General features: G+C 43.4%; 1 protein-coding gene across 1 annotated transcript in view; it reads left to right on the forward strand.

Moving 5' to 3' along the window:
- Positions 1-245: 245 nt before the first annotated feature.
- The window catches only part of LOC124789204 (cuticle protein 2-like), a 35,941-nt gene continuing 21,799 nt past the window's right edge, over positions 246-14,387 (forward strand). Inside the window, exon 1 of the mRNA XM_047256498.1 lies at positions 246-291. Coding sequence (XP_047112454.1) covers positions 280-291 — 12 coding nt within the window. The 5' untranslated portion in view covers positions 246-279. The remainder of the gene's footprint in view (positions 292-14,387) is intronic.

The following is a 14,387-nucleotide window of genomic DNA, read 5'->3' on the forward strand; positions in this document are numbered from 1 at the left end:
AGAAAGTGGTATGTAATGTGTGTACAGTGGGTACTTCCCGTAATAGTGAAGCGCGAGGGACAGTTCCCGCGGTCGAAATGTCAAGGCTGGTGGCCACGGCCCACGCCCAGCGCGCCTGCTCCTCACGCCCTCTGCGGAGGGACGGACGCAGCTGGGAGGAGACTTTCTCGCGATGAACCCTGGCCTGGCCGGGCCTCGCTATAAAAGCACAGACGGCCGGAGCTCAGGGCACAGTCGCTCCGAGTCGCCTCTGGCCGTACAACCATCCACCAGCCAACCATGCAGATTCTGGTGAGTAACGCTGCAGCAGGGTGGTCATTACACTAGGCACCATCTCTTCACTTTCTAGTAGATCTTTCCTATAATTTCATTTCTCCATCTACTCCGATTCCTTCTGAAATAGTACTTCATTCACTTAACTTTGTAATGCATTATCATTCTAAGCAATCGAACCTGGCAATACCGCAGTAACTTTCTCTCAGACTTATGGTACACATCTTACGCTCATGCAGCCCTGCATTTAAGGTGTACGGTATCAGAAACGCCACCCTGAGTTATCAGAACACAAATTCAAACGCTTTGATAGCGGACCGTCTGCAGTGTGGCGATTCCTTTGAAAAACCTAAAATTCTCAGTGAATTGCAAATTACCAAGAAAAATAAGGGAAATCGCAGAAAATATGAGAATTTTGTTAGATCTTGAGGAATTTTTTGCACTTAAACTGAGATTGGATTTTAATTTTATTGAACTTTATAAACCATAGAATTTAAAATTCAAAAATTAAATAATGGGTATTTATTATTTCAACATTAGTCCATATAATGTGTTTAAGAAATGCGGTCTAGGTACACTCTAGAAGAAGAAAAGTTGTTACTGTGAGATTCTCAGGCCCCCATCCCCATCCCTCACCCAAATCCTCCCCCGCTCCTCGCTAAGTGTTAATTTCTCAGGAGATTCTAATGACACGCTCTTCTTTTCCATACCCGTAATTCTTAGTGAATTTATTTTTTCAAGTTTGAGTAGCTACCGTGAGGTACAGCTTGTGCACGTTACACTCGTTATGATTTGATCATCCTGAAATATTTTTTGCTCTTGATCCCCAGAAAAAAATTATAAACCCTTATTGCTTTTCTATCCAATAGTTTCAAATATTTTTACACCTCTTTTAACGATAAACTGCAATATTTATTAAGTTATCTAGCTTAGGACTGCCCCTCCTACTATTTCACTCTTGACTTCCTATTAAGGGTCGTTTTCCTTTTTTGTTTGTTGTTACAGTTTCCATAAGCTTTGCTATAAATCGTCTCCGCCAAAGGTTGAACGGAACTTAAACAACCTAATTTTGTCATGAAAGTTCCTGAACGATTCAAACTGTGACCTTGCCAAGGACACGATCAAGTCACTTCCCACTGGCGCAAATTCTCTTAGTGTTTAAACCAACCACGAATGCATCCCAAAAATACCTCACCACCTCAACTGTTTCCTTTCTCGAACTTTCGGAAGTGGATAGAACCTCTCTTATATTCCACGTTGCACTACCTCTCCTCGAGAAAATAATCACTTTCAGTACTTTACTCCAACTTCTCGAACATCATAGAAACCCTCTTGTATTCCGTATTGCATCAACCCTACTCTACAAATGGGAAATCATGGATGACCCTACAGAGTACGGCTTAACCAAATTCGAACACATTAAAGGACTGGGTCAGTGTTTTAAGCACACATCAGTGACAATTTGACAAGGTTTATTACCATTTACATAAGACACTACATATCATAAGTGCGATAATTTCTGAGATCACTAACAAATGCATTAAACAGCAAATGGAAATAACCAAGGGAACAAAACTATGGACACCAGCAACAGTTTTAAAGTGAAACGGGGCCTTCAGTCGCATTAAAACTCTTTATAGCGAAGCGCACAAAACAAGAAACGTCTAATGTCAAAGTAGGGACAAACGTTATTAGCATTTCAACCTCAGACTGTATCTGTGTTAACGAAGGACACAGCTTGGCCGGCTGGTGTGGCCGAGCTGTTCTAGGCGTTTCAGTCTGGAACCGCGCGACCGCTACGGTCGCAGGTTCGAACCCTGCCTCGGGCATGGATGTGTGTGATGTCCTTAGGTTGATTCGGTTTAAGTAGTTCTAAGTTCTAGGGGAATGATGACCTCAGATGGTAAGTCCCATAGTGCTCAGAGCCATTTGAACAATTTTTTTGACACAGCTTGCAAGAACAGTAATTGGCGCAAGTAAATCTAATACAGTTTTCCATAACCTTTGACAAGAACGTTACAAGCCGACCACATTGGACTCACTCAACATTTAAACGAATATGAGACTAAGGAGCAACGGCTCCCTCTGTATCTCCAGCTAGAAACAAATTCCGGCGTGTGGCTGACCTTAGAATTCAATGAGTGGAAAAACAAACTTAATATTTGGTGCTGAAGCCTTTTATTCCCCTCCTTCCTTAAAGAAAATTAAATTAAAAAATAAATAAAAACACGCTCACTGTGTAGGAGATGTACCCCGGGTAAGATTGGTCACAGTTAACATCGCACGGCCAAAATGTTCGGCAGGGATAAATCACTTAAGCACAAGGTGTAAGCCATGCGATGCAGAGTATATGCTTTTCCTCTTACAAGACTGCACTGGTAACACCAAACACAGTAAATAGAACAGAACAGGGTGATGACTTGACAAAGTAAGGAAGAACTCAAAACAATCTGGTTGCATTTTGGTACCGCGCCTTTGACATACGGTCAACTGTTTTCAAACTAGGCGCGAGGGGCCCAAAACCAGTGCCGTTACAATTTCCATAATTAAAAGAAGGAAAGTGGGGTTGCCACGTTAGACTAAGCCAAAAGGAAGAGCTGTTTGCAAAGGGAATAGCTTCTCATAATAAGCACAATAAAATTTCGAAAACATATTACAGTTGAAACGAGGGCTACCAAACAGGCATAGAATAACTGGCCGCTTAGGTCCTTAGAATGTGGTTACATGAAAGAGTTACTTTACAGTTACGTAAGTTAGCTAGCGACGATCTCCATAGATCGCTTAGGTCTTCAGGAATAGGAAAACAGCATTTACATGAAATAGTTCACTGATTACAATATTATAACTTATAACTGGCACTACGATACAGGAGTCCCATAAGGCAGCACACCGGACTATCCGTGACGCTGGAACAGACTAAAGGCGCGTCGAAGTCCAGACCACTACCGCAAGCTCAGCACTACCGTAGTTACACCTTTCAGCAAGATAGCCAAAGTTGAATAAACGTGTTACAGTACACATGCGCTGTGGTTATCACAAAACAAGATGTCAGAATAGACCAATAATTCCAGAAGTGCTGCCGAGCATGGACTGAGAAACCTAAACTGTCAGTAATTCGCAAGTCAACTCGGCTCGTCTCCGGTCTACGAAGATACCGAGAACGAGACGAGAATTTCAGTGAGTATCTTATACGGCCAGAACAACCATATTCACTTGTAACAGTTCGATCTACGGTAGCAGACAAGAAGTTGGCTTCTCGGAGCCAAAATTCACACTAGGAGAACAAGTAAGAAGGGCGCTTACTTCCACGGCCACGAATCAGCCATCATGCGCAACTAGATTACCACAAGGTAAATTAATCATTTCAGTAATACGTGAACGACTTCTACAGTAAGAAAGGGCCTGACCCCAGAAAGTCGTTGTACACAGATAAGCTTCCCAAAGACCAAATTCAGTATGCCACAACATAATTCCCAGGCACGTTACCCCCTTGACAGAGGAGGACGTCGTTGTCCATGCACCACTGGTCTCAGCTCATACTTCACATGGCAATGCGTCACTTCCCCTGTCTTGACACCACCACCACGGCCCCTAGATAAACAGCGCACTCCATACCGTGGTCACGAAGTCATGCGGACGAGACTTGCAATTTGTAAAAGGAATGGGAGCCAACACAGCCAACTTATCTCATCAAACTAAAAAAAAATGTGGGGGAGGGGAGGCATGCCCCTTTTTTATAGACTTAACTAATTCTCCTTGACTAGGCTCTACCTGTGTGGAGATTCCTCAAAGAAAGATTAACAGGACTTAATTTCCACACGACCTCACAGAGACCGAGGAGCTGCAGAGCCAGTTTACTAGGATAACCGACCTCTCCTTTTAAGGCGATGTTGGGGTTCCACACAAAATCACGTTCCCTCACTTCTCCTGTAAACTCCTTATGACCACGATTGTAATGCCTCGCTAACTTCTGTTGGGCGTGCTGGATGTGGCGCGTCGCCTTCTTCCAATTTCGCGGAATGATTTCCGGCTTAATCTGCTCTGGGAAAATGTCATTAATAGACCTAAAGTTAGCTGAAGGGGGATTCACCTGACAAGCAAATATATATGAGACTGGGGAGGCCTTAAAAGACTCATGCTGTGGCGTATTGAACGCGAAATTGAGACATGATATCGAAAGATCCCACTTCCTTTGACAACTCCCAAGAAAAACGAGATCAGTGATGCCTTCAAATTACGACTTACTTGTTCCGCAAAGAAGGGTTGCGAATTTTATGGAGGGGTGGTGATACGTTTACCAGTATTCTCAAAACAAAACCTTTTAAACGCTTTAGAAGCTAAAGCTGAAGCATTATAGCTCAAAAGAGACATAGGTGGTTCAAAGTAGGAAAAAAACAAAGCAACAGTAACATTACTACTCAGAATCTACGAGCAGAAACGGAGAAGGCATCAACAACCACCAGGACGTACCAATTACCAGCACTAGGACAAAGGAAGAGCACTACGTAGTCGATAAAAAATTTTTCCGTAAGACAATCCTCCATATTCGACTGCAAAAACACCTTATGCGAGTTACAATTGAGCTTAGCTTGCACACTCTCCCACCAATATCCGAATGTCCTTATTAAGGGTAGGCCAAGCAACTTGTTCCTTAACGTTAACAAATGTTTTATGAATACCCAAGTGGCCACCCACCACGGTATCGTGAAAGTATTGAAACGCTGAAAGTCCCATGAGCAAACAAATCTTAGGTTCACGCTCTCCACAGCGAATATAACACAGTATTCCTTTGTGCACGCTATACCCAAGGAACTGTTCCCTCTGTAATAACCTCCGTTTAATCCCAGCAATTCTAGGGCCAAGACCTTGCTTTCCCTTCAAGTCAGTAAAGAGTTGAGAGACCTCCGTAAAATCCCCTCTTGCCCAATCTTCGGAAGATCTGCCCCCCCCCCCCACCCCTCCTTGCTCCTGGTGATCATGCACCTCGTATTCCAACACGCGGCTTAAGGCAACCGCCACCAGACTGTCAGGCCCCTAATATGCCTGACCTTAAAACAAACAGCGGAAATCCGGATCGCCTGAAGTGTTATTCACCCAGTCTTAAGGGGATGAGGTAGAACCGTATTCAGGGCGTGGTTAGCCGTTTATGGAAGAAACTTCCTGTGATCAAGATGAAACTTAAATTTATCGAGGGCAAAGAGGACTGCCAATGTTAACCATTCATAACGGAATATTTAGTTTCAGAGGGTAGCAACTTTCTATAAGCGTAAGGGGTGGGATGCTGTTCCCCGGTTAGTTGTTGCAGGAGAACCGCCGCTATTCCACAAGTAGAAGTATCCGTTTGGATGCCTGATGCCACTCGTCCCAGTGGGAAACAACCCCTGTCCTAGGATCGTCATTTGGGCCCAGCTAACTAAGTAAACTTTGGAAAGAACTTACAAAAAAAATTTGCCTTGCCAAGAAACATAGTTACAGCCTCCTTAAATAAAAATGGTTCAAATGGCTCTGAGTACTATGGGACTTAACTTCAGAGGTCATCAGTCCCCTAGAACTTAGAACTACTTAAATCTAACTAACCTAAGGACTTTAGTGCCTAGAACCGCTCGGCCACTCCGGCCGGCACAGCCTCCTTATTCCCGGGCACAAGGAGTCTGCCAAAATCCCTAGTGCGATCTTGAATGATCCTGATACCGTCAGCAGAAACTAAATGCCCCAAAAATGGTATCCGCTGACTCGCCAACGTGATTTTTGGTGGTTTGACGTCCAATCCTACACCCCCCCCCCCCCCCATCCCCCTTCACCCCCCTCCCCAGGACGCTCCAGAACCGCCTAAAGGTGTTTCTAATGATCGAGATAGTTATATACACATTTAAACTTCAGACCACCCGAGACACTATCTGAAAGGCGGGATAAAACAGATGCACCAGTGGACAAGCCAAAAAGAACACTGTTGAATTCATAAGTTCCAGTCCGTACAGAAGACGGTAATATGTTTAGAATCCGCAGATAAAGGACTCTAATAGTAAGTCTGATTAAGCTCAAGAAAGGCAGGGAACTAGGCCCCATGAATCACATGAAACAATTTTGTAAACTAGGCAAAGATACTGATTCAAAAACGACATTTTGCCTAACTAATCTATAGTCAGTGAACTCCCCACTCTTGGCTTCACTTACTAGAAATATGGGCGATACATACGGCTATATAGAGGGTCTGATAACTCCATCACGTAACATGCCACGAATCAAAGAAAGTTAAGTTCTTCATTTTCGGAGGGAATAGTTGTATGGAGCTTGCCGAACTGGCACCTCATCAGTAAGGATGATCTTGTACAATACTAAATCTTATTCATTATCCTCAGCTTGCCGTATAAAAACAGTGGGAAACGACTAAGTGATTGGCCTCAAATTTTCTGGAGGGGCACAGACTTCCGGAGAACTATGACTGGAACACAAGGCAAGCCTCTCAACAGGACGAAACTTGAGGTAAAAAGTTCTAACCCGATAGTCGAAATTAACCCAATATTCTGGATAAAATAGTGTTCCAAAACGGCTTCACTAGGCTGTACGCAAACGAGCCACTAACTCAGCAACACTTCCATCGGAAGGGATTTGTCGTATCCTTGCCTCATAGGTTAAACTATCTCTCTTAAGAAGGAAAACGCCAGGACAACGGCGCCACGCCATGCTTGGCAATAATCCTGCAAATAGGACAGAGTTAATTACAACAAAGAATTGCAATAAGCAAATACAACAAAAAACACCAGTGACTAAAAGTACTGACGCAGGAAATGGTGAGTGATGCAGTAGGGAAAATTCTCTATCTTAACCAAGAAAACTACGCTCTGAATGACCATTGAAATCTGACTTTCCATAGTGCGGCTTAACCAATATCAAACACGTTAAAGGACTGGCCCATGGTTTTAAGTACACATCATTAACTATCTGCCAAACTTTATGATCACTTTTTTTTAAAAAAAGCTAGTGTATCCTAAACGAAAATTTGTATGATCAGCAACAAATATATTTAACAGCAATGGGAAAAAAAGGGAACAACAGTCTTGATAGGAGCAACAGCTATAAATGAAATAGGGTCGTTTATCAAATCACAACTCTCTATAGACAAGCCCAAGAAACTTGAAACCACTAATGCCAAATTAGGGTCAAATGCTACTATGATTTAAACCACAGGCTGTATCTATTTCCACACAGAGCTTAGCTTGGGAGAACAGTAACGGGCGCAAATAAGTCAAATACAATTTTCCATAACTTTTGACAAGAATGTTGCAAACTTGCCGCAGTAGGCTGACTCAACAATAAATCAAACAAGAAACTACTGATTTTAGAATTAAAAAAAAAAAAAAGGAAATACGAAAGTTCATGAGTAGGCGCTGCCTCTGTATCTCCACCGAGAAACAAACTCCGGCGCTGTATCTAACCTTAGAATTCAATGAATGGAAAAACCAGTATCTGGTGCTGTAACTTTTTCTTTTGATTTAGCGAAATCTAGTAAGAGCCAAAGCATATAATCTGAATTTGGTGGCCTGAACCTCGTACTTAAGCGATTTATCTCTGTCGAACATTCTGGTACCGCGTTGTTAGGGGTAGAGTTCCTTCATACTGAACTACTTTTTCCTTTCTTTTGTGAAAGGAAAGGCAGCCGACAAGGCTCAGTGGAGAAATGTTGTAGCCAGACTGTAAGCGGCGCTAACAACACCTAAGCATTTTTTATTTTAAACTGTTGTTATTCAAGTACTTTTTGTAAAGAATGCTGTTCGTCTATACGATTTAAAGTATCGAATGTTCATTGTATTTGAACTTTCTCGCTTTCCTTTCGCCACTCATAATGGCACTCGCTTCAAGCAGCATTTATGCGCCTATATGCACACACACAGACCACTATGAAGTGAACGGCAAACGTTTCTTCCCACTGTGATAAGTATCGAGGTTTCTCTCCGCTCCATTCGCGTATCGAGCAAGGAAAGAATGTGCTAAAATGTGTGCCGTATTTATCCTAAATGTGTCTTCGTGGCCCCTATGCGAGTGATATGTTGGGGACAGCGGACTAGGTTCCTCTTTTAATACTAATTTATTCGAAAACGAATTCCCTGCTTATCATAAGCGGCCGAGATAAATATCGTATCTGAATACATACGGAGGTCTTTTTCACGTAATCTTACTCTGTTCTAAACATTGATAGTAAGTTAACAGATTTTCCCTTTCAATTTAAGTAATTTTGTCAGTTTATTTACAAAAACAATCAAGGCTTTGGTAACCTTGTTTCATAGCTGAAAGAGAAGCAAAACAGCCGTAAATTATAGTTCCATTCTTTTTACTACAGCGTTATATCTATCTTTCATTACCTTGTGAACCAGTCACGCTCTAGCCATTATGTAAAAAAGTAACTCGATAAATGAAATTTAATTCTCGTGGACGAAACACACGTTATAGCTCCTTCCTCTACTAAAATCTGATAATGCTGTTTTTGCGCTTTTAAAATCGTGACTTCGAGGGTTTTGTCAAAGTATAACAGACAATGCAACCGGTTCCCGCACCTACATTTTAACATCTTAAACTGTTGTATAGTTGCATAATTGTATGCGTAAAAGCCTAGTAGTTACATTGTTCGATTTCTTCTCCATTCATGTCCAAGTCGTAAAACTAGAACAGTTGTCTGGACGTCTTCTGTACTACCTGGTGCTATTATTTGCACTTGTCATTCGTATAGGCGTTCCTCGTGCGTTGCCTTATGTTTTTGTGGTAAGGTAGATAGTTCGTGTGCTTTTTTAGACAGGGAGGTACATTGTACCATGCGGTCTAATATGCTCTACACCCTCTTCCAAATATTTATCGTGACTTTCCTGAGAGGTCTGTTTTGTAATGTCATCCACGGACCATAGTAAAGTTATTTTTGTAGTATTCAAAATCATAACTTGAGGTCCTTATCACTGCTATTTATCTGACTGAATATGACAGGCAGGTAGAAAGTATTATCCCTTATCCCCTATAATATAATCGTTTTTCCAAACTCTTATCCTTCTGTTTATATGATTCAACAATTGCTCCTAATTACTTTCTCCACGAAACAAAATTATTTAAAAAGGTGCCACATACCGAGACTGTACATCCGCTGACACTTAGCACGAAGAAAAATATCTCTATGCATACTTTAACCAACCCAGTTATCACAATCACAGTAAAATATGACGTACCAAAGGTGTACGTGACATACAAGTTTACTATTTTACCATTTGATATAATCGCAGCGTCATTGTTAACTTTATGCACTAAGCTACCTTCTTCAGAATTCTCTCATAGTTACACTCCTGGAAATGGAAAAAAGAACACATTGACACCGGTGTGTCAGACCCACCATACTTGCTCCGGACACTGCGAGAGGGCTGTACAAGCAATGATCACACGCACGGCACAGCGGACACACCAGGAACCGCGGTGTTGGCCGTCGAATGGCGCTAGCTGTGCAGCATTTGTGCACCGCCGCCGTCAGTGTCAGCCAGTTTGCCGTGGCATACGGAGCTCCATCGCAGTCTTTAACACTGGTAGCATGCCGCGACAGCGTGGACGTGAACCGTATGTGCAGTTGACGGACTTTGAGCGAGGGCGTATAGTGGGCATGCGGGAGGCCGGGTGGACGTACCGCCGAATTGCTCAACACGTGGGGCGTGAGGTCTCCACAGTACATCGATGTTGTCGCCAGTGGTCGGCGGAAGGTGCACGTGCCCGTCGACCTGGGACCGGACCGCAGCGACGCATGGATGCACGCCAAGACCGTAGGATCCTACGCAGTGCCGTAGGGGACCGCACCGCCACTTCCCAGCAAATTAGGGACACTGTTGCTCCTGGGGTATCGGCGAGGACCATTCGCAACCGTCTCCATGAAACTGGGCTACGGTCCCGCACACCGTTAGGCCGTCTTCCGCTCACGCCCCAACATCGTGCAGCCCGCCTCCAGTGGTGTCGCGACAGGCGTGAATGGAGGGACGAATGGAGACGTGTCGTCTTCAGCGATGAGAGTCGCCTCTGCCTTGGTGCCAATGATGGTCGTATGCGTGTTTGGCGCCGTGCAGGTGAGCGCCACAATCAGGACTGCATACGACCGAGGCACACAGGGCCAACACCCGGCATCATGGTGTGGGGAGCGATCTCCTACACTGGCCGTACACCACTGGTGATCGTCGAGGGGACACTGAATAGTGCACGGTACATCCAAACCGTCATCGAACTCATCGTTCTACCATTCCTAGACCGGCAAGGGAACTTGCTGTTCCAACAGGACAATGCACGTCCGCATGTATCCCGTGCCACCCAACGTGCTCTAGAAGGTGTAAGTCAACTACCCTGGCCAGCAAGATCTCCGGATCTGTCCCCCATTGAGCATGACTGGGACTGGATGAAGCGTCGTCTCACGCGGTCTGCACGTCCAGCACGAACGCTGGTCCAACTGAGGCGCCAGGTGGAAATGGCATGGCAAGCCGTTCCACAGGACTACATCCAGCATCTCTACGATCGTCTCCATGGGAGAATAGCAGCCTGCATTGCTGCGAAAGGTGGATATACACTGTACTAGTGCCGACATTGTGCATGCTCTGTTGCCTGTGTCTATGTGCCTGTGGTTCTGTCAGTGTGATCATGTGATGTATCTGACCCCAGGAATGTGTCAATAAAGTTTCCCCTTCCTGGGACAATGATTTCACGGTGTTCTTATTTCAATTTCCAGGAGTGTATATGCAAACTAGCGTCAAAATATTTCCGCAAAAGCTTTCTTCTGTCTTATTCTGGGTCTTTTTACCTGTTTCATTTTGCTTTTCCCTTTACGGCAGCAACAACCTTCAAGAATATTCAAAGATATTGATTCTGATACTCTGTAATTGTTGCTCCTTCCCACTGATTACTCGTACACTAAGAGTGTATTGTTTCTTTCGTATTTCTGAGGTGGTAAAAGATTAACAAAATTATTGTTTGCTACGGAACCTTGGTAACTCAAGTACTTGTAGTATACTGTGAGCTGCTATTGCTGTCCATCACGTTTATTATAACGACGACAGTGCAGCAGTACATAAGTGCGACACACTACAACAAGCACGGACAACGTTTCGTGACCTGCGGGCCTGATTTACATATTTATATAACCTTGAGAACAATCTTCCTGGCACAAAAAATCTAAACTATAGCGTCGGTGAGTAATGTTTGTTGGATAACGAACTGATACGAATGGTATCCCTTTCCCGATACGTCATGAGAACAAATTAAGCTTCAAAGCTCGTGTTTGTGAGAAAACTTTCATTTTAAACTCACTCGGAATTTCTCCCGAGAGCCAGATTGAAACCAACTGCGGGCCGCATGCGGTCAGCCGGCCTATGGTTGTTCACCTGTGCAATATAGTTCTAAGATTGATTATCTGACGGTATGAAACTGTACGCCAAATTCAGCCATTGTATTCAAGACATCCTCATTCAAATTTCCTGTATAAGATGCAGTCAGATTCCTGTTCCCATTTAACTCTGACTCATTCTCTGCTGAGCTCAAAATCAGTGCTGGAACAAGTGGCCAGCTGGTCTCTCAGGCTCCAGTATTTTTTTATTAAGAAGTGTAACCCCTTCACGCCCACACAGACATGATGGCCAACTCAGAAGGTCTACTGCCATGTCTGCATAGGGTTCAGTTTTCACTAATGTGAGGGGTCGCAGGATGTGGGTACTGCGATGTTTGCGTACGTCTGGTTAAGGTTAACCATTAATAAGCGCTCATCTGAAGATAGACTGAGTCGAAAGTCGAACGAGGAGTAGAGGTTTGGAGGGCAGAGGAAAAAAAGTTCCAAGGTAAGAGGCAAAGGAAAATAAGTTCTGCGAATGTTTGGTCGGGTAGTAGGAACAGTAGCGGATGTCTTGCTGCCAGGGAAAGATCAGGCAATGGTAGCATTTCGATACCTTTGACGTAGTGCGGTGTTGTTACTCGGCGGCTGCCGCTGACTGCCGGTGTTGATCTCTCTGTCAGTGTCAGCATACCTGTAGCAGTTGTTGTTGTTGTTGTGGTCTTCAGTCCTGAGACTGGTTTGATGCAGCTCTCCATGCTACTCTATCCTGTGCAAGCTTTTTCATCTCCCAGTACCTACTGCAACCTACATCCTTCTGAATCTGCTTAGTGTATTCATCTCTTGGTCTCCCTCTACGATTTTTACCCTCCACGCTGCCCTCCAATACTAAATTGGTGATCCCTTGATGCCTCAGAACATGTCCTACCAACCGATCCCTTCTTCTGGTCAAGTTGTGCCACAAACTTCTCTTCTCCCCAATCCTATTCAATACTTCCTCATTAGTTATGTGATCTACCCATCTAATCTTCAGCATTCTTCTGTAGCACCACATTTCGAAAGCTTCTATTCTCTTCTTGTCCAAACTATTTATCGTCCATGTTTCACTTCCATACATGGCTACACTCCATACGAATACTTTCAGAAATGACTTCCTGACACTTAAATCAATACTGGATGTTAACAAATTTCTCTTCTTCAGAAACGCTTTCCTTGCCATTGCCAGCCTACATTTTATATCCTCTCTACTTCGACCATCATCAGTTATTTTGCTCCCCAAATAGCAAAACTCCTTTACTACTTTAAGTGCCTCATTTCCTAATCTAATTCCCTCAGCATCACCCGACTTAATTAGACTACATTCCATTATCCTTGTTTTGCTTTTGTTGATGTTCATCTTATATCCTCCTTTCAAGACACTGTCCATTCCATTCAACTGCTCTTCCAAGTCCTTTGTTGTCTCTGACAGAATTACAAAGTCATCGGCGAACCTCAAAGTTTTTATTTCGTCTCCATGAATTTTAATACCTACTCCGAATTTTTCTTTTGTTTCCTTTACTGCTTGCTCAATATACAGATTGAACAACATCGGGGAGAGGCTACAACCCTGTCTTACTCCCTTCCCAACCACTGCTTCCCTTTCATGTCCCTCGACTCTTATAACTGCCATCTGGTTTCTGTACAAATTGTAAATAGCCTTTCGCTCCCTGTATTTTACCCCTGCCACCTTTAGAATTTGAAAGAGAGTATTCCAGTCAACATTGTCAAAAGCTTTCTCTAAATCTACAAATGCTAGAAACGTAGGTTTTCCTTTCCTTAATCTTTCTTCTAAGATAAGTCGTAAGGTCAGTATTGCCTCACGTGTTCCAGTGTTTCTACGGAATCCAAACTGATCTTCCCCGAGGTTGGCTTCTACTAGTTTTTCCATTCGTCTGTAAAGAATTCGTGTTAGTATTTTGCAGCTGTGACTTATTAAGCTGATAGTTCGGTAATTTTCACATCTGTCAACTCCTGCTTTCTTTGGGATTGGAATTATTATATTCTTCTTGAAGTCTGAGGGTATTTCGCCTGTTTCATACATCTTGCTCACCAGATGGTAGAGTTTTGTCAGGACTGGCTCTCCCACGGCCGTCAGTAGTTCCAATGGAATGTTGTCTACTCCGGGGGCCTTGTTTCGACTCAGGTCTTTCAGTGCTCTGTCAAACTCTTCACGCAGTATCATATCTCCCATTTCATCTTCATCTACATCCTCTTCCATTTCCATAATATTGTCCTCAAGTACATCGCCCTTGTATAGACCCTCTATATACTCCTTCCACCTTTCTGCTTTCCCTTCTTTGCTTAGAACTGGGTTTCCATCTGAGCTCTTGATATTCATACAAGTCGTTCTCTTATCTCCAAAGGTCTCTTTAATTTTCCTGTAGGCGGTATCTATCTTACCCCTAGTGAGATAGGCCTCTACATCCTTACATTTGTCCTCTAGCCATCCCTGCTTAGCCATTTTGCACTTCCTGTCGATCTCATTTTTGAGACGTTTGTATTCCTTTTTGCCTGTTTCACTTACTGCATTTTTATATTTTCTCCTTTCATCAATTAAATTCAATATTTCTTCTGTTACCCAAGGATTTCTACTAGCCCTCGTCTTTTTACCTACTTGATCCTCTGCTGCCTTCACTACTTCATCCCTCAAAGCTACCCATTCTTCTTCTACTGTATTTATTTCCCCCATTCCTGTCAATTGCTCCCTTATGCTCTCCCTGAATCTCTGTACAACCTCTGGTTCTTT

This window comes from Schistocerca piceifrons, chromosome 3, assembly GCF_021461385.2.
Source record: "Schistocerca piceifrons isolate TAMUIC-IGC-003096 chromosome 3, iqSchPice1.1, whole genome shotgun sequence".
NCBI lineage: Eukaryota > Metazoa > Arthropoda > Insecta > Orthoptera > Acrididae > Schistocerca > Schistocerca piceifrons.